The sequence below is a fragment of the Urocitellus parryii genome, chromosome 9 (genome assembly GCF_045843805.1).
Source record: "Urocitellus parryii isolate mUroPar1 chromosome 9, mUroPar1.hap1, whole genome shotgun sequence".
Lineage (NCBI taxonomy): Eukaryota > Metazoa > Chordata > Mammalia > Rodentia > Sciuridae > Urocitellus > Urocitellus parryii.
This window is the reverse complement of record NC_135539.1, coordinates 5,299,112-5,320,618: the sequence shown is the minus strand read 5'-3', so window position 1 is coordinate 5,320,618 and position 21,507 is coordinate 5,299,112. Positions and strand designations below refer to the sequence as shown.

The 21,507-nt window shown below is 57.9% G+C and overlaps 1 protein-coding gene across 3 annotated transcripts in view; it reads left to right on the top strand.

Moving 5' to 3' along the window:
* Mgrn1 (mahogunin ring finger 1) overlaps positions 1-17,380 on the top strand; it is a 45,491-nt gene extending 28,111 nt beyond the window's left edge. For 2 of the 3 annotated variants that reach the window (XM_026385503.2, XM_026385501.2), the window contains exons 6-17: positions 882-948; positions 1,287-1,336; positions 2,964-3,011; positions 4,769-4,837; positions 6,748-6,907; positions 8,674-8,783; positions 10,176-10,241; positions 11,640-11,863; positions 12,671-12,791; positions 13,067-13,109; positions 14,306-14,404; positions 15,902-17,380. In XM_026385503.2, the coding sequence (XP_026241288.2) occupies positions 882-948; positions 1,287-1,336; positions 2,964-3,011; positions 4,769-4,837; positions 6,748-6,907; positions 8,674-8,783; positions 10,176-10,241; positions 11,640-11,863; positions 12,671-12,791; positions 13,067-13,109; positions 14,306-14,404; positions 15,902-16,014 (1,170 nt within the window). In that variant the 3' untranslated portion in view covers positions 16,015-17,380. The remainder of the gene's footprint in view (positions 1-881; positions 949-1,286; positions 1,337-2,963; positions 3,012-4,768; positions 4,838-6,747; positions 6,908-8,673; positions 8,784-10,175; positions 10,242-11,639; positions 11,864-12,670; positions 12,792-13,066; positions 13,110-14,305; positions 14,405-15,901) is intronic. The other variant, XM_026385502.2, reaches the window with a different exon arrangement.
* The last annotated feature ends 4,127 nt before the right edge of the window (positions 17,381-21,507 follow it).

Sequence of the window (21,507 nt, the reverse complement as noted above, 5' to 3'; positions counted from 1 at the left end):
GCATCAACATTCACTCCGCAGCCGTGTCCTCATGTGTGGCCTGTGGGAGGACTTCACTTGCACTGTGTTGAACCTGTGTGGCTGGGCTATAGTGACTCATTTCACAGCACAGAAAACTGAGGCTGAGAGGTAGAAGGGCTGAAGGTGGAAGTTATCCTGGGTAGGAACACGCTCCCAAGCTCGGCTTCTGCTGCCAGCTTCCCGGGGGGAACACTGGCAAGGAATACAGACCTGTGTGACCTGCACTTTGGGCTCTACGGGTGCTTCTCAGCCAGAACGTTCCTGAATGTCTCTGTTTACAGGGTGTGAACTCAGGGTTCACGTAGCCTTGGACTCCTTTGGACTCAGGATTGCAGTGTGCCCCCCCCAGGAGCGGCTCTGCTGGGACATCCCGTGGGGCAGGTGGTCACTGCAGGCTGACTGTCGGGCCTTCCCCTACTCCCTGTGGGTAGTCCTGGCTAAGGGAAGCTGGCTCTTGGGGTGCTGGAGGCCGCGGGCCTCTGCTGTCAGTGGGCCCCGTTAGGTTTCCACCCATTATTTTCTTCTGTTTCTCTGCAGTTTTATTGTGAAATGATTCACGTGCCTTGTAGTTTGCTCATTCTAAATACACAGGCCAATGGATTTAGAGTATTTAGTGCTATGCAGTCAGTGTCTATGCTTTGGTCACTCTTTATTGAGAATGAATTTAAAAATGCATGTGTCTGCTGCTCCTCTGTGCCAGACACTGAGGGGGTCATGGAGACTTGGTAGGCAGGGCCACATCTTTTGCATCTTTCATCTAGCAGGAAATTGGGGACACTGAGGATGACCCCATGATCTCATACTATTCTGTGACTCCCTGGCCGAAAGTCCTGACAGTTCTCGCCTCCTTTCCTCCTCAGTTGAACTTTGACCTGGACCGGGGCATGTTTCCAGTGGTCATTCAGGCCGTGGTGGACGAAGGAGATGGTGAGTGGGGTTGGTTGGCTTTTCCTCTTCCTCCTGTCCTAGCATGTGGGTCCTGCAGGGAGGAGGCTGCTTCCTGAGCCCCTTCTACCCAGTCAGTGAGAGGTGTCCTTCCAGAGGTGACAGTGGTCCATGCCTCTACGTGCAGGCCCAGGACATGGGGAGGCTCGGGAGCTGCTGGGAGAGCGACAAAGCCCCTGGCAGAGAAGGGTGGGGCCAGGTGCTGGTCTCCAGGTGCACACCTGGAAGGGGGCTGGTTGGGATGGGCACCACCGGGGGTGGGGGGGCACTTGACCCTGACTGCTCTGTCCTCTCTGCTGTCTCCCTTCTCCTGGCTTCAGTGGTAGAAGTGACTGGCCATGCCCACGTGCTCCTGGCTGCCTTTGAAAAGGTAAGTGCCATCCCAGCTGCCGACCCCAGTGACCTGGGAGCTGGAGTTGGGGTGGAGTCAGGAAATCAGAAGCCTGACTAGGGGATCAGGGCTTGGTGCAGGGGGCCAAGGGTCAGAGCTAGGGCAGAGAGATGGAGACGACCAGGACACTTGTTCTGAGGCTGAGCGTCCCATTGGCAGGCTTTTCAAAGGGATTTGGAATGGCAGGGCCAACCCTCACTTCCCACTAGGATGTGGAGTGATTGTTGCCCTGGCCATTTCCCACCAGCCCCAGGGTACCTCAGGTGTCACCTGGTACCTGTCATATCCCATCTGATGCACTGCCCCTTCCTGGGTGGCTTGTATTTACTCTGACCCTACCAGGCTGGGCAGGCCTTGATCCTGACTGGCTCAAGGCAGTCCTTCTGTCCTTACTTGATTGATGTCTGTGAGACCTAGTGGTGGTTTGTGGTTAGCCTCGGGGCTGGGTTCCATGCACAGCATCTAGTGAAGCTCTGGAGCCTGAGGGGTGAAACAGGGCCTGCCCCCTGCTATTTGGCCTTGTGGTTCCTGTAGGTAGAGGGTGTGTCCTTGTTTGATAATGACCATGCAGACCCCGCCCTCCTCCACGCTTTTGAATATTTGTCAGTACTCTGTGATTGTGGAGGGTTTCAGCACGCGCCTGGGGCCCTTGTGCTTTGCCACCACACCTGTGTCCTGCTTGCTCCCTTCTGGGTCCTCACCAGTGCCCCTGCAACCCCTGCCTGCTTTTATGCAGAGCCCAGCTCCTGTGACCTGGCCCTTTACCAAGGTCCCTGGTGCTCTGCACAGCTGGGCTGGGACCCCTCAGTTTTGTTCATCCCATGGAGAGGTTGGATCTGCCCTCCTGGGCCTAGGGGCCTGGACAGAGGTTGGCCTCCTTCATCTCCAGTGCTCGGTGGCTAGCCATGCTCCTGAGCTCAGCCTCTACATAAGAGGTGGTCACTGTTTATGTATCTGCCTTCTCTGGCCGAGGCAGAGAACCATCTCGGGCAAATGTTCCATTTTGAGCTTCTAGTTTAGAACCCAATAAAAAGAGCTCATAATGCAGTAATCCTGCACTGTGGACGTATCTGCAAGGACCACCGGCCTTACCAGACAGTCGGAAAGTGCCATCTTCCTTGGCTTGGAAGTGGTAATCAGTGTGGTTTCAGGATCTCAGATCTGATGGCCTTAATGAGCATTGTCCAAGCTGAAGGGAGTGTCTCCCTGGATGCTGAGGATCTCATTGTTCCCTTTGTCCTTTTGGTGCTCCCAGTGGTCCTGGGTGCCTATGCCTGTGTGTCTTCCAGACTATTCTAGGCCCTTTGAAAGCAAGAGCCTGTCTTGATTCTGGTGTCTGAGTGCTTTCTGGATGTTGGGGAGGCGCATGATCACTGGGCCTCGGCTGAGAGGTCAATGTGGGAGAGTTGGGGTCTGTAGGGCAGGGCAGGGCCTAGGGGCTGTTTTTAGAAGGTTATCCAGGTACTTTTGAAGCTAGTCCTGAGGGCTGCAGTTGGGAGGTCTTGGCTTGGCTCCATGGTGGTCACATCTGTCTTGTTCTTGGCTGTGGATGTGGGTTGCCGGGGAGGCCTGCAGCTGGCCAGGTAACCTGTGTCTTCCCCTGCAGCATATGGACGGCAGCTTTTCCGTGAAGCCTTTGAAGCAGAAGCAAATCGTAAGTGTCGGGCTGTCACAGCCCCTTTGACTTGAGAGGCGTGCACACATGCGCTTGCTGCCATCCAGGGGTTGTGGGCGGTTCTTCCTGGGCCACAGTGGCCTTGAGTTCCCCACTACTGGGCTCTCTGCTCCAGGACATCGGGTCCATGCATGTCTTTTTTTTTTTTAATATTTTTTATTTTTTAGTATTCAGCGGACACAACATCTTTGTTTGTATGTGGTGCTGAGGATTGAACCCGGGCCGCACGCATGCCAGGCGAGCGCGCTATGGGTTGAGCCACATCTCCAGCCCCCATGCATGTCTTTTGAGGGGTGTGTGCACACTCACCATCTACCAAAGCCATTCTTTTTTTTTTTTTTTTTTTTTTTTGGTGTGGTGTTGGGATTGAACCCAGTCCTCAGGTGTGCCTGGCAAGGGCTCAGCCACTAGCCATGACCCCCACCCCCATGGCCACTGCCATAACCCTAAGTCTGGTCGAGTTGAGCATGGGGCCTGTGATGCTCAGCAGACCTTCTGGATGGAGGGGTGGAGGGACCGGAGACGGGCGACTGCAGCCTCCTTCCTTTACACACTGCGAGAGATGGGCCACATCTGGCAGAGACCTGGACTGACTCCATCAGCGCCTGACAGGAAGATGGAGAATCCTAGAACAAATGCTGTGGACCAATGCGGCTTCTCTTTGGGGTCATTAATTCCATGGTCCTATGCTGGTCCCATCATACTTAGGCACTGTGAGGATTTAGTAGAGCAGGGGAGGTCCCTTAACCTGCATGAGACTTGATTCTGACACTTTTATTTTTTATTTTCTTGGTACCGGGGATCGAACCACAGGGTGCTTAATCACAGAGCCACATCCCCACACCGCTTTTTTAAAATATATGTATTTTTTTATTTTAAAAACTTTTTTAGTTGTAGATGGACAGTATGCCTTTATTTTATTTATTTTTGTGTGGTGCTGAGGACCAAATCCAGTGCCTCACACTAGGCAAGAGCTCTACCACTGAGCCACAACCCCAGCTCCTGCCAGCCCTTTTGATATTTTATTTAGAGACAGGGTCTCGCTGAGTTGCTTAGTGCCTCACTAGGTTGCTGAGGCTGGCTTTGAACTCCTGATCCTCCTGCCTCAGCCTCCCAATGTGCTGGTTTTACAGGCATGTGCCACTGTGCCCACCCTGAGACTTGGGCCAAGGCTATAGTTAGCAGTGTGTATGTACCAGGGCCTGTTTAAGCCACAGTGTGGAAATGGGGTTTATTAGCTTCTAGAAGGTAGAATGATCCTTGTCAAGTCCCCAGCCTGAAGGTGCTGGGTGGGTCCAAGATCCAGTGGGGGTCAGGGTCCTTGTCTTGGGTGAGCTGGCTGCCAGTGCCCTGGCACTGGTGAGCAACAGGAGGGCACTTCTTACCCAGGTCTGTTTGTGTCTTAGAGCAGAGACATTAGAGAACAGTAGCCATGCCGGCCTTGACTCTGGTTGCTCTGGTGGGCTGGGGATGGATGAGTGAGTCAGAGTGGCTTTTCTCTGGTGGTGGGTTGGTCAGTGGGTTAGCTGGGCCCAAGACACTCAGCTCTGCTCCCTGGGCACAGAGCGGGTTTCCTTCCCTCTCCTGGTATCAGCCCACTCCTCAGGGGCAGGTGGGGACAGGCCCCACAGGCCTGCCTCTGGGATCTGAGCCGTGGAGGCAGTGAAGGCCCGGGTGGGTACAAAGGAGCCCTGGATGGGGCTGGCAAGGCCCAGTGCACCTTCTCTGCTCCCCAGGTGGACCGTGTCAGCTACCTGCTGCAGGAGATCTATGGCATTGAGAACAAGAACAACCAGGAGACCAAGGTATGTCCCCGTGGGTGGAACTGTGCTACCTACCTTGCCGGAAGCCCACTCGCTGCGAATGACTTGCAGGGTCTCCCAGGCCTGGCTGAGGGCCGATGGAAAAGGGCCAGTCCTTTCTGCCTTCCCCCTATGGGCCTGGGCACTTTCGGCCATAGAGTTCTGAGGTTTACTGGACATGGTGTCCTTTTTCCAGCAAGTTTGCTGGCTTGTGTAAATCACCATCTGGTCCTCCAGGGCAGCCTGGGATCCAGGGCCCTGCCCCTCCTGCGGCCTGGGCCTGGCAGTGCTGCCTTCGGGTTTTTCCCTCACAGTCAGCCGTGAGCGAGGCTGCCCCTGGTGCTGGCTTCATGCCTCGACAGTGTGTCCTGCACACCAGAGGACGCATCCAAGGTAGAGGCAGCTCTGGTAGCTGCTAAAGCACTGGCCCAGGTGGCCAGGGAAGGGCTGAGGAGCTTGAACTTGGGACCTCGTTGCCTTTTTGTTATTTCTTATTTTTTGTTATTTTATGTTTTTGGTGCTGGGGATTGAACCTACTAAGTCACATTCCTACCCCTTTTTATTTATTTATTTTTATTATTTATTTATTTATTTTTTAAGATAGAGAGAGGAGAGAGAGAGAGAGAGAGAGAGAGAGAGAATTTTTAATATTTATTTTTTAGTTCTCGGCGGACACAACATCTTTGTTGGTATGTGGTGCGAATCCGCTGCACTCATGCCAGGCGAGTGCGCTACAGCTTGAGCCACATCCCCAGCCTTTATTTTTTATTTTGAGACAAGATCTCACTAAGTTTCTTAGTCCTGCCAAGTTACTGAGGCTGACTTGGAACTTGTGATCCTCCTGCCTCAGTCTTCCAAACTGCTGGGATTACAGGAATGTACTACTGTACCTGGTTCTTTTTATTGGTTTCTTTCTTTCTTTCTTTTTCTTTTTTTTTTTTTTTTTGGTACTGGGGATTGAACTCAGGGGCACTCAACCACTGAGCCACATCCCCACCCTGTTTTGCATTTTATTTAGAGACAGGATCTCACTGAGTTGCTTAGCACCTTGATTTTTGCTGAGGCTGGCCTTGAACTCATGATCCTCCTGCCTCAGCCTCCCAAGCCCCTAGGATTACAGGCATGTACCACTGCCCCAGATTTATTGTTTTTTAAAAGAGCTGCCTGGTTTGTTTTTGTTTTTTAAATTTATTTTAGATGTCGATTGATCTTTATTTTATTCATTTATTGAATGAGGTGCTAAGAATTGAACCCAGTGCCTCACACATGCTAGGCAAGCGCACTACACTGAGCCCCAGCCCCGGCCCCGGCTGCCTGGTTTTTAGAACCTCTCTGAAAGGCAGAGACTGGCTGGGTCTGGGACAGTGGGAACCTCCAGGAGCTAGGAGGACAAAGTAGTCTGGCCAGGCCCGGCTCAGCCGAGTGTGCACTCTGCTCAGCTCTTACACCAGGGGCTGGCTGGCGTCCCTTAGGGCAGCTGCTTGGCGCTGTGGACAGCGGGGACAGTGGGCAGGCTGTGCTCTAATGAAGCTCCACAGAAACAACTAGTCAGTCTGCCTTTCCTGCTGGGACTCCATGCTCTCAGCCCACGTGCTGCTTTTCTTAAAATTGATTATTGATTTAGTGAAAGCATTGCCAACAAGTCAGATCTGTGTGATTGTTCCCACCACAGCTTCCAGGCACTGCTTAGCAGGGGAGCTCTTTGGAGTTTCTCTTTGGGTCTGAGAAGCAGAAAGAGCCAGTTCTCGAGTCCCCAGTGTCCCCGTAGTGAGCATGGTGCCAGCTGTAGCCTCCATAATTGCCCCTGCCTCTGGGCCTCCCTTGGCCATGGTGGCCCCTGGGGTAATGAAGGACAGCTGGTGCCCCAGGAGGGCCTACAGAGGCCACTGACTGGCAAGCCCTCGTCCCTGCAGCCCGCAGATGACGAGAACAGTGACAACAGCAACGAGTGTGTGGTGTGCCTGTCGGACCTGCGGGACACACTGATCCTGCCCTGCCGCCACCTGTGCCTCTGCACCTCCTGTGCCGACACGCTGCGGTACCAGGCCAACAACTGTCCCATCTGCCGGCTGCGTGAGTACCACCAAGGGCCTGCACACGGGGTTGTGGAGATGCGGGCAGTCCCGGGCCGGGTGTCCCCTGTGGCTGAGATAGGAGAGCAGCACTGAGCCTTCATGCAGCGTGTGGCCTTGGCTGGCGGCAGGTTAATGTTCGTGTCCATGGCAGCTTCGGTGGCATGAGTGACGCCAGGACCAAGTGCTCCCGGGCAGATGTTCACAGTGAGATTGGGGCCAAACTGATCAATGAACAAAAACTTTATTTACATAGAAATTATTTTGGAGAAAGTTAAGATGAGTTGCAAATGGAAAAGCATGCTAGGTGCAGAGCTGCCTGTCATTGCTGGACTCTTGAGACTTGCCTGTGGTCACAGCTTGTGAGAGGCAGGGGTGTGCTTCAGACCCCACTGCTAGAAAGCAGCAGCATGTCCCAGTGACCGTCTAGTGAGGGTCCTCGTGCGAGCCAGGCCACCTGGATGGGTGTGTGTGCAGCAGTAGTTCCTTAGGACATGGACATGGGGGACACCGCTGCATGGTCTGGGGGGCCGGTCCAGAGCCCAGGGGGCACTGCAGACCAGGAGCCTGTGGGTGGGCTCCTCACAGCTCTGCCCAGCCTGATTAAGACTGGGCAGCCTGAGAGGCCAGCTCAGCCTGACTGTAAGTCCTTCCTGGCTTGGAAGCAGGCATGTTGGGGGCCAAGTCTGCCTTATGAGTGGCCTAGTGACTGGAGCTCCCCTGAGGGGTGTCCCCTCCGCCTGGAGTAGCCCTGTCAGCACACCTATGCTTCTCCCTCCCTGTGTCCTCTGAGAGTCTGGCTTCCCAGGACACCCAGCAGCTCAGGCTTTCCAAGGGCTCCCACAGGGCTCCGCCTGACAGAGGAGACAGTCCCAATGGCTGGTGGGACTCCAGCTGGAGCTGAGTGCTGGTGCCCCTAGCTAGACTTTATGGGGGTCAGGAAGGAGGGAGTGAGCCAGGTGGGTGGTGGCCTGCGCTGGGTGAGCTGGGCAGGGTCCTGGTTCAAGGGGCCAGTCCTGCCTCACATGGAGCTCTGTGAAGCCCATTACAGCTCACAGCCTGAGTCCTTCCTCCCCTGGGCTACTGAGCCTTGGGTGAGGATGTGAGGTAGGAGGCCTGGACGCCATGGGGTCAGAATCAGGAGTCAGTGCAAAAGAGGTCTCCTCCCTGCACGAGGCCTGTGTCCATCGTGGGCTGGACAGGACATAGGGAGAGGAGAAGGATTGATGGGTGCACCTCGTCTGTGACCTTGTTGCCAGGACACATCTCTGAGGAGGCTGAGGAGGAGCCTCTTGTCCCGCCTCATTTGCTTCTGCTTGGCCACCTGTCTGTCCTGGTCACGTGGCCTGCACCCTTCATCTGCCCTTTCCTGGAAGAGTATGCCATGGCCTCTGGGCCATTTTATGGGGAGAGGGATAAGCTTGGTTTGGTCTCCCTGCTCTGGGTGGCCAGACTATGCCCCTGGACTCCCCTTGGGACCTGGTAAACCTTCCTGCAGCCTGAAGGGGGCTGCTCTCATCCTGGCTGTGTGATCTGGAGCACTGAGCGGGTCTTGTCCCCTGCTGCCCAGCTCTGCTGGCCCTCACCCTGGGCCGGTGCCATCTTGACCTTGTATTTCCTCCCTGCCTGGGGCCGCTAAGGGCCTGCTCTGCCCAGTTCTGAGACTCCTGTAGGGTATCCCAGTGGGGTGCCCAGTGTCTCTGGCTGGGTGGGCTCCCCATGCTGCTGGGGTGCTGCCTGCTTACCTGAGTCCCTCCCTCTGCACAGCGTTCCGGGCCCTCCTGCAGATCCGGGCTGTGCGTAAGAAGCCAGGGGCCCTGTCCCCCATCTCCTTCAGTCCTGTCCTGGCCCAGAGCATGGACCACGATGAGCACTCGGTAAGTGCCTCTCGCACCCTCCCGTCCGAGGTCCATGTGGCCCCGCAGGAGGCTGAGTGTGGATGGGGGCCAGGGCGGCCGTGTACGCGAGGCAGCTGTGCCCTCGTCTGGGTTCACCCCCAGTGGACGAGTTGGCGCTCTGTCTGCTTCTCTGTGAGCGAGCTGTGCTGTTTCCTCAGAAGACTCCACAGGGCAGCGTAGCATCGCTCTGAGGGGCCTTAGCAAGTGGCCACCAGGTCCCCTGCACTGAGCCATACAGGTGGGGCTTGCTTCAGGCAGGCAGGGCAGGTCCTGTCACTTCAGGCCTGAGGAGGAGACAGGGACATGAGGAAAGGGCAGGGCCAGGAGAGCGAAGCCGGTGCAGAGCGACTCTAGCAGGTGGGAAGGACGCAGAGGCAGGGAGGGCTGGGAGAGAGCCCAGGAGAGAGGGCTGCCAGGCAGAGCCTGCCCGGGCTCCCTACTGGTTTGAGCTCCTTTCCTGGCTCCCCGCTGAGGCTGCCATGTCCAGTGGCCTTGAAGGCCCCCCTATTGGAATAAACCCAGTGGGCCCGCACACCCACAGGTGCAGCCTCTGCGTGGGAGGGTCCTCGTCAGCCTCCTGGATCTGCACCGGGCTATGGCCAGACCCTGCCGTCCCTAGCAGGAGGCCAGGTGTGTTTGTTCACATTCCTGAAAATTGGGCCAATATTTGGAAGCTTGGAAACTCCCCTTGAACCCCAGGTTTTGGGCTTCTCTTTTAAAATCGGAAGTGTTTTGGCAGCTGCAGCAGAGATGTGGCTGTGCCGTGGGCTCGCCTGGCAGTTCTGCCTCCAACTTGTTCAGCATGGGCTTTGGGGGACCCCGGTACCTTGCATCAACCACTGGCTGTTTGGTTGGGACAGGCTGGTGCTTCTACCCCTTGAAAGAGGGGTCTCTGTGTGTCAGAGGGCTGATGGACACCCAGTGGCGGTGGCTTGGTGTTTGGTTTTGCCCTCCCCAGTTCTACCCTGGTGGCCTAGGCTCAGACGGGTCCCTTCCTGTTCTCTCTTATGTTTCATGAGCCAAGACGCTTCCCACAGTGCAAGGCTACAGCGTCTCCTGTCTTTCATGGGCGGAGAGCCCTTGACCAACCCCTGCTGCTCTGGGTGATCTAGGGTGGGTTGGTGTTGGGGCAGGGACAGGCCCCACCCCTTGCTGCTCTGAGAGGGCCAGCTGTATGGCTCCTGGGCTCTGGCCAGGCGGCCGGCAGCCTGTCCAGAGACCTCAGCCAGGACTTGCATTGCATGTGGTCCCGAGAGTCCTGTGAAGCGCAGGGTGCCTGGCGCCTGGAGGACAGCAAACCAGAGGCCTGCCCGCCAGCCCAGTGCCATTCAGGGGTGGTGGTTGTAAAACATATGATTTTTATCTTGACAGTGTCCCTTTAAAAAATCAAAGTCGCACCCTGCCTCCCTGGCCAGCAAGAACCCTAAAAGGGAAACAGTAAGTGTGCTTGGTCCTCGCGACCTTTCCACCCGCACTTCGCTCTAAACCAGCAGCGTGGGACATCTGTCCACCCCAGGCTAATGTTTATTAACGCAGTCTGTCCATCCGCTCTCCCCAGTCCCGGAGTCCCTGCCCAGGAAGGGAGTTTTGTGGAACAAGCAAAGCTCAAGGTCTGTTGGCAAAAAGCCAGTCTCGTCTGCCCTGGTGACGGCCGGCCAGGCAGTGCCCCTCTGCCAGCTTTGCCCCGCCTGGGCCCCAGGCCCGTTTCCCTTTTTTTTTTCTTGCTGGCAGTGGAATGGACGTTGGAGGTGGACTGTCGCTGCTGCTGAGTTTGCAGACAGTTTTCTCTGCGCGTGCTTCTGGGTCTTGCGTTCCCTTGCTCTCTACCCCTTGGGTTTGGCTTTTTGGGCCTAGGACTCTGGTTTTCTGGCATTTTCCTTGCACCCTAGGGGACAGGCAGGGGGATGGGTAGTGGGTGGCAGCTGGACCAGGCCTCTACCCAGAGCCTTCATGTACCTGGGCAGACCCAGTCAAAGCCCCGTGCACCCAGGGGGTGGCTTAGAGAGGCGGAGAGAAGCAACCCAGAGAGACTTTTTCACTTTTCAAGGAGGGAGGGGCTCAGGGCATCCTTCACCTTTAAGTTGAAGGCAGGTGGGAGCAGGGAGGGACAGAGGTCCAAGACGCCACGCAGGCCTGGCACCCACCTGTGGCCCTTCCTCTCAGGGCCTTGCTCTCTGCAGGCCGGAGCCCGAGGCTCTTTGCCCCTTGGCCTGGTCCCCTGAGGCAGGGCAGCACTGCCCTGTTCTGAGCAGCCTGGTGGCCTAACTGCTGTTCCTGGGTCCCTGGGTGGCTTCCTCCTCCCTCCGCCTTGTGGGTTCTGCCCGCTTCCAACAGGGGGCAACAGTGGCTCCTCCCTCGTGCCCCAGCTGCCAGCCAGGTGGGAGCTCCTGGAGCAGACTTCCCGGGCTGGGGCACAAGTATGTGCAGTGGCCCTCTGCCTTTGGCATGACCCACCCTGCTCTCCCCACCCACCAGTCTTCCTGTCACTAACCCCTCATTCTCCCCCTCGAGGCGGGAACAGGAAGCCAGGTAGGGGCTAGCCGAGGACCGGGTGGGAACCCTCGTGGGTGCCCTCCGCCCTTCATCCTGGCCACTAATGTGGGCATTTGCATCTCCAGGGTGTGCGCTAGCTATAGCCGATGGTCGAGGGAGCCCTGGGCTTTAAGGCTGTGAGGGAGGGGGGACCTCAAGTCCCTAAAGGTGGAGCAGCCAGTAGATGGTCAGCAAAGAAGGTGTGGGAGCAGCATGTCCCTGGGAGAAGCCCAGTGTCAGGGGCTTTGTGGCTGTGGGCAGGGGGCCTGGCTGGCCTCTCTTCACCTGTGCTTGTCCCTGCAGAGCTCGGACAGCATCCCATCTGGCTACGAGCCCATCTCCCTGCTCGAGGCACTCAATGGCCTTCGTGCTGTGTCCCCGGCCATCCCTTCAGCCCCACTTTATGAAGAAATCACCTACTCGGGGGTCTCAGACGGCCTCTCCCAGGCCAGCTGTCCTCTTGCTGGGATCGAGCGAGTCATGGAGAGCAGCCACCAGGGCAAGCCCAGGAGCAAGTCTCCAGACAGGTGAGGCCAGACCCTGCCTTCCTCTCGAGAGGGCGTGTGCCTGTGAGTGCAGGGCAGCACGTGAGGACGTGAGGCTGATGTGTGGCTTCTCAGGGTTTTCTGACGTCTGGTTAGTGACTGCCAGGGCACAGAGCCAGCAGCAGGTCAGACTCACCAGCAGCTCATCATGGCAGAGAGCAGAGCCGCGGAGCCTTGCCAAGGCCGAGGCCAGAGGTTCCCGGGCCCTCCTGTCCTCAGCCACGGGGCTGCTGTCCCCTTCGGCAGCCAGTCCCATGGGCATGTCCCAGCACAGTGATGAGTGATGGCAGCTAGAGCTTGGGATGTAGCTGGCGCACATCACTGTTGAGCCAGTGGTCATGTCCCTTCCCAGGCTGTGACAGCCTCACAGTCACAGGGCACAGAGGGCCTCCAGCAGCTGTGTTCCTTGGGTGCCAGGATCAGTGGGCTCCCGGGGACACTGGCAGGGAGTGGCCGCCAGCCCATCTCCTGGCCCCGCTGATGGGCTTGGTGCTCTCAGTGGAGAAGCAGGCCCACGCCCTCTTGCTACTTCCTGCCCCTGCCGGTTTCTCTTCTCCTCTCTGTGCTCGTGTCCCTCCCAAAGTCTCTGGTGGCCTGTCAGCATCGGCCACAAGGGCTTTGCTAGGAGGTGCTTCCCCAGGAGTGTCTCCCCACCTCTTGGCCTTACCCAGTGGGTGTCAGGGTGGGGCATCTGCCAGCCAATGTGGCTTTGTTGCTCAGCATACCTGATCCAGCTGCCCTCTGGGCCCCACCTTCCCTTCCCTTCCCTTCCCTTCCCTCTCTCCCCAGCACCCTGAGGTCCCCGTCATCCCCAATCCACGAGGAGGATGAGGAGAAGCTCTCCGAGGACTCAGATGCTCCTCTCCCGCCCCCTGGGGTGGAGCTGGCGCTGCAGGAGAGCTCCCCCGAGGTGAGACCCTGCCTGGCCTCCTCCAGCCACACCCACCTGGGCACTGCCACGCTGTGAGGCTCTCCAGGCTGCGATCCCAGCCTCTGGGACAGGGTGCTGCACGGTGACTTGACCAGGGTGGCAGGAGAGGCCACATGAGAATCCTGCACCCATGATGTCTTGTGTTCCTGGGTGGCTGCAACTGCCCTCCCACTGCCCTCCACCTGGTGTCAGTGCCCTGGCTGTGGGCCCCAGCCCTGCCACCAAGTCCCAGGCAGTTTTCCTTTGTCTCCTAGAGCTTCACAGCAGAAGAGGTGGATGCGTCCTCGCTGAAGCAAGGTGAGCCCTCCTCCCTTGGCAGCCCAGCCCCGGCCTCCTAGAGAGCGAGTCTCACTGGGAGCTTTGCCACACGGGTGCGGACCAGCCCCTGCTGCTCAGTTTTCCCACCTCCCCCCCAGACTGTAGGAGCAGCCCCCGTTTCCAGCCTGGGTCTTCTGGCCAGCTAGCCCCCGACGCGTGGCGGGGCTCTGGGCGAGAGGGGAGCACTGGTGTTCCCATCAGCCGCCCAGCCAGCCGTCTCCTCCTTCAGAACGAGAGCAGGGCTGGCGTGTGTCTCCTCACCTCTAGTGGAGGCCTTAAGCACATGAGGGCCTCCTGGGGGCCTCCTGTGAGCCGGGCCCTGTGGGGAGGCAGCGTGGCGGCACCTGTGCTGAGGCCTCCCTAGCCTCCCTCCATAGCTGGACGTTCCTCCCTAGCCTTGCTGCTCAACACATGGGGAAAGGGAGGCTACGCTGGCACTAGGGAGGCCCGAGGCTGCTGGCTGTGGCCGTGGCCAAGTATGGTGAAGATCCCAGAATAGATCGCAGCCACCCCTGTGCTGCCCCAAGTGCCTCCCAGGAAGCCACCCACCCTCAGGGAGGCCCCCCTGCAAGCTGCTGGCAGCCCCTAGCCCTGAGAAGCTGGGCCCCAGGCTGCAAGTCCCCAGGGGCAGTGCCTCACCCAGCCCCAGGCCTTGCCTCCCTGCATCTGTGCTTTGCAAACTGCTGGTCTGAGCAGACAATGAGGAACCACAGTCCCAACAGGATGTGACCTCGGCTGTGGGATACAGTGTGTGCAGGGACAGACAATCTGGGGACGAGCCCTTTTTTTTTTATCAGAGAAGGGCCACCCTCAGGAGTGCAGGTCCCAAATTGAGGAACTGAGAGCTGTTGTGTGGCACGTGCCTCAGATTCCCTCACGAGGGCCAGGCTCTGTGGTAACCGTTCTGGGCAGCAGGGCCATGGCCCTGGCACCTGCTTTTCTGCAGGGTTGAGCAGGGGACAGCTAACACCTGTTACCAGCTGACCTTGTTTTTGAAACATGGGTCTGTAATGTTGATAACACAAATAAAACACCCATGCTAGCGGGAGAGAGGGAGGGAAAAGAAAGGAAGTGTGCACCTTTAGAGTCTTTGGAGAATGCAGGGGTGGGGTGGCATCAGCTGGAGCACAGGTCTAGGATGTGCGGTGGTCCTGACCTTGCTCTCCACTGTGCAGGGAGCCGGGTGCCTTCCATCGAGGACGTCCTGCAGGATAGCAGTCCTGAGCACCACGGTTGCAGCCAGCCAGGCCCTCCTGCTGACATCTACCTGCCAGGTAATGGCAGGGCTGGGGGTGTGTCCTGACTCTGTCCCCAGGGAGGTGGGGGCCTACCAGTCCCACAGCATGACTCTGGCCAAGCCCAGGTCTGCTTGGTATCCTGCAAGCTCAGTTCTTTGGAGCAGAGCCTTCGCCTGAGGCCCCTGTCAGAGCACTTTGGAGTGAGTGGACACAGTCCTTTTCCGTCTACCTCCTGTTGGGGACCAGGTGGTCATCAATGGTCCTTCCCAAGGGCACAGCAGGCCCAGGCCTGGTGCTGGGAGAGCCATTTGCAGAACCTCTGCCCTGTAAGCTGCAAGCAGAAAGCAAGAACGCAGGATCCAAGGTCATGCTGGTGCAGGGATCCAACCAGAAATCCAGGGCAGCCACGGGCCTCCCCTGCCTCAGGGGTGACTGGGCCACCTGCCCAGATGACAGCATGTCTCTGGGCAGAGAGCAGGCAGAGTGCTCTGGGCACCGGGAAGGCCCATGGCAGGGGCAGAGTCTTGCTCTGCCCTCTCCTTTTCCTAGGCTCAGGCTCAGGCCCTCAGCTCAGTTCTACTCTGCTGGGGTCCACTTCAGACCAGAGCTCCAGAGTCGGGGTGCAGGGGAGGCTCTGAAGCTTCTGGGCTTCTGACATAAATGGTCGTATTGCCTTCAGAGCTGTGACCTTGGAGGAGTTGCTTTAAGGAACCTGGGTCCCCTCACATAGCAGGGAATCCCATCTGCCCCCTGCCTGGCCCAGCACCTGTGGCTCAGTCTTCCAGGGTCACCACAGCCAGGGCCTCAGGCAGTTGCGACACACTCTGGTTGGAAAGGACCTCTCAGCGCCACCCTGCTTCTGTATTATTTTTTTGGTGCCACGGACTGAAACCAGGGGTGCTTAACCACGGAGCCACATCCCAGCACCACCCATGGAGACGCTAGCTGGGTGCTGCAGCTGGGGTCAGACTGCAGAAGCAGGCCGCTGCCACCCAGGTGACCTGCCTGGGCCTGCGTGGCAGAGCCATGTCCTGCAGGAGACCACGAGTCCTGAGGTAGCCAGTCTAGGGGCAGAGTGCGTCCCAGCACAGTGGAGGTGACATGCTAGGAGTGAGCAGCAGCCTCTGCAGGAGGCCGCAGACCCCATGGCCTTGCTGCACCTTGGGGAAGCTGCTCATGGGCTGCTCACTGCTCCCTGTTCTGAGGGCTTGGCTGGGTTCCAGCCTAGCTCAATTGTAAACCTCAGCAGGACAGTGGCCACTCCAGATCTGGGATGAGCCAGCCAGGGCGAGGCCAGGAGACCACCAGGAGACTGGGCACCAAAGGGTGATATTCTGAGGGACCAGACCTCACCCACTAGCTGGGGCTGAAGGGTCCCCAGGTCCCTGGTGTGGCCACTTGGGGTAAATCTGTTGTTCCCATCAGACTGCATTGGGGACAACTGAAGGCCCTGCCCTTTGGTGACTTAAGGATGGCAGCAGGTGATGAGGGGCACCAGCCTGTGACCACATCTCCCTCTGCTCTTGCCCACAGGATGGTCCACGTCCATGGAGACACCCTGCAGCCTCGGCACTACTGGCCCCCCCTGGCCTCCGCTTGGTGGCTCCAGTCCTGACCCTGAGGCCACTGACCTGACCCCACTCTGAGAGTTAGGCCAAACTGACAGCATGGAACCCTCAGCCCCTCAGATTTGGCCAAGGGGCTGCCCTGGACCCCAGTGTGATTCCAGTCTCTGCTGTCGGCATGACTCGTGGCCACCAGGCTCTCGGGCCATGGTGACACTCGATCAAAGAGCACAGTGACCTGTCCACTCTTCAAACCCTTAATGGTCGATATGTTTGTAAATGGCACAAGATGAAGGACAGTGACTTTCTACCTGGGCACTGGCCCTGGGAGTTCCCCAGATGCCAGGGTCAGGGTCCCTGAAAACTTAGCAGACCAGCAGAAGAGGACGGATCGTGAAGTCCAGCTTCACAGACGTTCTGGGGGAGCAGAGCCTGTCTGCTCACTCGCGTGTGGCCCATAGCAGCCTGGTTCTCGATGTGATGCCACCTTTGCCCCCTGGTGGTCACTGTGGCCGTGAGTGGCCCCCCTGCTCTGGGCCCTCTGGCACTGGGTGCCTGCCTCAGCGTGCAGCCCTTCCCCTGTGGCGGCGTGGGCAAGGCAAGGGCTGGCCCAGCCGTGGGGTAGTGGCCTGGTCACCATGCCCTGTGCCTTCTCACAGGTCCCAGCTTTGCTCCCATCAGATGTCTCCAAGTGGGGGCCTTCCTGCTCAGCCAATGCACTGCCCGCTCACCTTCCCGGGGGGTGGGGACCTGAGCTGCTTCCTTGGCTGTCCATTACCATTTAAATATTCCTCTGCGTCTGCGAGACTTGCGTAGTGGGGCCTGCCTGGGAAAGGAAGGCATGGAGGCCCAGCCGGGGCGCTGTGCTGGCAAGGCAGCTGGCAGCAGAGATGGGTGCCTGGTGCTGGTGCCCAGAGCAGAGCTGCCAGCAGGGCCTGGAGCCGGTGCTGTTGCTGCCTGCCTGGCCCAGGGAGGTGGAGTGGTCCCTGCCCAGAGAGCCGCCCTGCTCCTGATCCTGAGGGAGGGATGGCCATGGGGTGGCACAGAGCCTGCTCTGAAGCTCAGGGGTGCTCAAGCCAGGGCTCTGCCCAGCAGGGCACCTTGGGGAGCAACCTAGCAGTGGCTGTTTCAGTCTGTCCAGTGAGCCTGTGAGAAGAGCACCATCAGCCCTGCTCTCTCCTGCCTGCTGTTTGTTCACATGTGCACACAGGTGAGCGCACACACGCAGGTGAGCGCATGCACGCAGCTGAGCGCATGTACACGTACCCCTCCTCTCACCCACCAGCGTCCTGGTCTCTGGCTGTCGATATTGGTGCCAGTTATTTGAAGGATGGGATGCACACTGGCCCATCTTGGCCTCAGTGTGCTATTATTTGATGTACTCTGATTGGCTAGTTTTTTGTTCGTTTTTACTGTATATTTATAGTAATAAAATCATGCAGCAATATCCTGTCCACACCTTCCTCAGGGCACAGCACTCTGGGCCTGTGGCAAGACACTGGTGGTGAGTGGCAGCTGCTGATGGCTGTGGCCCTGCTGTGTTTCTTCATGTAAGGCAGCAGTGACAGCGCTCCCGAGCACCGTCCTGTCATTGCTAGCCCTGGCTGGAGCAAGAGCAGACTTGACAGGGAAGGAGTCCTGGCCCCAGGTGTGTGGGCTGTTGCTCTAGTGCCCATCCCCATCCCTGATTCATGCCACACATGTTCACCGGACACTACTTGTGCCAGAGGAGGGCAGTACTGATGTGACCCAGGCCCTGGGGCAGTTGCATTTGCCAGATAGGCTTTCAGGGTTTGGTTACTGTTAAGTCAGTGGTGATAGGATGGAGTCACATGGGGAACTGAATTTAACCTGGTGGTCAGGGAGGGCTTCTCTGAGGACACATTTAAACTGAGCCCTTAAGGATGAAGAGATGGCCTGAAATAGTGCTTCAGGCAACAGCGCAGCAGGTGCAAAGGCCTGGCAGACAGAGCCTGGTGCAGCTGCTGGGAGAGTCAGGAGATGGGGACAGACACCAAAGACCCTGTGAAATAATTGGATTTTTTTTTTTTTTTTTTTTGGTAATAGGGACTGAGCTCTGGTGCTGCAGTACTGATCTACACCCCCAGCCCTTTTTAAAAATTTTGTGAAACAGGGTCTTGCTGAGTTGCCCAACTTGGCCTCAAAGTTGTGATCCTCCTGCCTCAGCCTCCACAGTGCACCACTGTGCCCAGCTGGTTGGAGTTTTTAAATTTTTTTTAATAAGGAACAGTCAGAAAGGGTCTTCATGGTTATTTTTTTTTGTGTGTGTGTGTGTGTTGTGTTTGGTATGGGGACTGAATCCAGGGGTGTTGTACAGCACTGACCTATACCCCAGCCCCCTTTTAAAAATTTTGAGTGTCTTGCTACATTGCCAAGGCTGGCTTGGAACTTGCCATCCTCCTGCCTCTGCCTTCTGAGTCGCTGGGATCACAGGTGTGCACCACTGCACCCGGCTGGGAGTAGTCTGAGTTTTGAGAATGATGAGCTTTTTAAGCAAGGGAGCAATACCCTGAAGCTGTTAGGTGGACTTAATGGATTGGAGCAATAGGTTTGGCTGCCCAGAGAATATGGATTTGGAACTGGAGGCCTTCCTGAGCCCATGCTCCCCTGCCCAGGAGTGGCCTTCCAGTAGGGGGCGTCTGGTGTTCAGGGAACTGGCCACATACAGCCCACAGCTCCTTAGCTAATTCGGTGGAGGCTGCTTCCGGTGTTCCTGGGGATGCCTGTCCCTGTGGCCCTGCAGCTACACCTGGGTCTTATACAGTCCCTGTGAGTAGACAGAGGTGTCAGGGGAGTTCTGTGTGGGCCAAACTGGACCCCCTCCTCACTTCCCCACAGACCCAGCTCCTTATTAATGTCCAGTGTTGGGGAGAAGTGGGGGTAGGGGAGCCTTCTCCCTGTGCCCACAGACCTGGGCTCAGGTGTGGTGGCTACCTGCAGGGGGGGCCTCTGGACAGAGGAGTCACCCTTCACTTGCTGCCCTGTGCCCTTAAGACATAATCACACACTTGGAGTCCGGCTTCCCTTAAACCTTGTGTGATCCCTGACCCAAGTGATGCCCACAGCAGGGAAGAGAGTCCCTTTCAGGGTCCTTATTTCCTCCAATTTCCTGATGCCACCATAAAACTAACGTGATGGTTTTCCATCAGATCCTGCCAACTGTGCCCCCACCCCTTTGCTCAATGCCACCTTTCCAGTGCCACCAGGCAATGGCCCCAGCCCGGGGTACTCATCCTGAGAGTGCGGGTGGGGGTTCTTTTTCCACAAACCCACGCCCACTGTGGGGCGTGGCACTTGGGCCCTGCCGTTGATTGAGTTCGGCGCAGCAGGTGGGTGCTGGATGCTTGCTTCCGAGGCCCCAGGACTTCGTTCTGACAACGCAGGGTAAATACTAACGGCTCCACCTCTGCAGGATACTGGGTCGGGGATTCGATTGTTCCCGACTTCGGGCCTCTCCTGGCAAGTCCGGGCCTGCAGGATATTTGGGGCGCTAGGCTGGGAAGCACGCCCCACTCCCTGAATTTAAGCCATTTGCAGCCCCAGAGGCTGAACCCAGGGCTGCATAGGCACCGTGCCGGGTCCTGCTGTCCTTGGGCTCCGGAGAGGCGGGGTGCCGTCGCGGGAGGGGTCGGGTCAACCTCGAGGCGAGGTGACGGGATCTCCGCGCGTCCCTGGGGGCTGCCTCGGTTCGCCGCGAGGCGCCCGGGAGTCGTAGTTTGCGAGGGTCGTGGCCCGGCCGCCCCTACTTTGCACACTTCTTAATGTCCAGTGTTGGGGAGAGGTGGGGTCCACGTCCGAGCGCTGCATGGGCTCGCTGGAGGCACAGCAGCGATTGGTGGCAGGGAGGCCCACGTCCGCGGCTGCCTTTCGATTGGTGGGTCCCGTCGGGGGCGGGCCTGCGCGTGCGCCTAGACGTCAACATCCGAGTGTGCACACTGGTCCGGAGCAGGGGATCTGCCAGGAGGAGGCTGGCGCCGGGCTGCATCTGCTCGTGCCACGCCGCGCCGTACGCTGCCAACGCCAGGCAGTTCTTAGGCCGCATTCCCATGCGCTTCTTGGTCCTGGTAGGAGGCGGTGGGCGTAGGCTGTGGCGCCGCGCCCCTTGGAGATGCGCTTGGACCGGCCCCTGGACTTCCCCGGGTTTCGCGGACTGGAGTTTCTGGTCGCTGTAGGACCCACCCAACTGGGTGCAGGGCCTGGGCCTGGGCCGCCTGCGCTTCACCGAATCTGAGCTCGCACCTGACCGAGGGCCCCCAGTGCACCTCCCGGCCTGGAGGTGGGGCTGCGCCCGGCCCGCCTCCGGGTTGGCCTTGGTTCGCAGGGTGGGGAAAGGGGTCGCAGGATGGGTCTCCCTCTCAGGGCTGCGTTCCATCGCCTTACTGCCTGCTGTTGGCAATCTGGGGAGTGGGATGGGGAAAACTGGATGAAGAAGCAGTGTCTGCTTGGGGAGGTGGAAAATGGAAAAGAGGACTTTTATGCGGGGCCTCATTGTCGTCCCACAACTTAAACTCTCAAGGTCACTCCAGGTGAACTGGGCTGCAGGAAATAATCACTGAGAGGCAGAGAAATAACTTTTTCTTTGGGTCCTGTGTTGGCTTCTCTGACCGGTAAGTGGAAAGAGAGAGAGGAGAACCTGCTGAATCCTTTCATTAGGAAGAAGCCACTCAAATGAGGCAAGAGGAAGGATTACAAAGGAACAGGTGAGTGTAACTCAACCCTTCTGGCTGCCGCCTACCCCTAGGGCCACACCTTGTTATCCCAGCGGAAAAGCCCCAATCCCAGGTCATGGCACTACTGCGCCAGACTACAGTGATCCTTCAGATCCGCGTGGTGCATCAGGACTTCAAGGTACTTACGTACATTTGGAGACTCCCCACACTTGGTCAACTTATGAAGTCTGAGGGCTCCTGGGACTGTGGTCTGGAAGGGCTCAGAGGCTGAGGAGCATGGGATGTGGGTACAGAGGCCCTTCCTGCTGGGAATGAGGCAGAAGGTGTGGGGTGCACAGGATTGGTGGCAAAGCCTGCTTGAGGGGAGAGGGCTGCACTGCTCCAAGGCAGCTGGCCATTCCTGCCTCACCAGACAGACACTGCTCGGTGCATGTTTTTGGCAAAACCAGCTGCTGTTCCTAGTCTAGGGGCTAACAGGTTCGTCCTGCCCATGCAGGTCCTGGGCCTTGTGCAGGTCCCAGAAAGACCAAGTTGGAGGTGTCCCCAACTTTGTTTTTGGTGGTGCTGGGGACTGAATCCAGGGCCTTGGGCATGTGAGGTAAGCACTCTACCAACTGAGCTATATCACCAGCCTGGGACCAGCAGGCAGCTACCCTTTCAGGTTGGTCAGTTAAAAGGGGGCCTAATCTGGCTCTTCAGCTCAGGATGTTGTGCCCTGTCCCAAGGCTCAGACCCTCCTGTGGGAGTTGCATCACAGGCCACAGAGGCCCTGACTAGCACCTGATTTTCAGGATCGCCCAGAAGACATGTGTTCTGGCAGAGGCAGCCCTTATCTAGGGGGCCTCACTCCTGCATCCTTTCCCAGAGCCAGCCCCACAGCTTG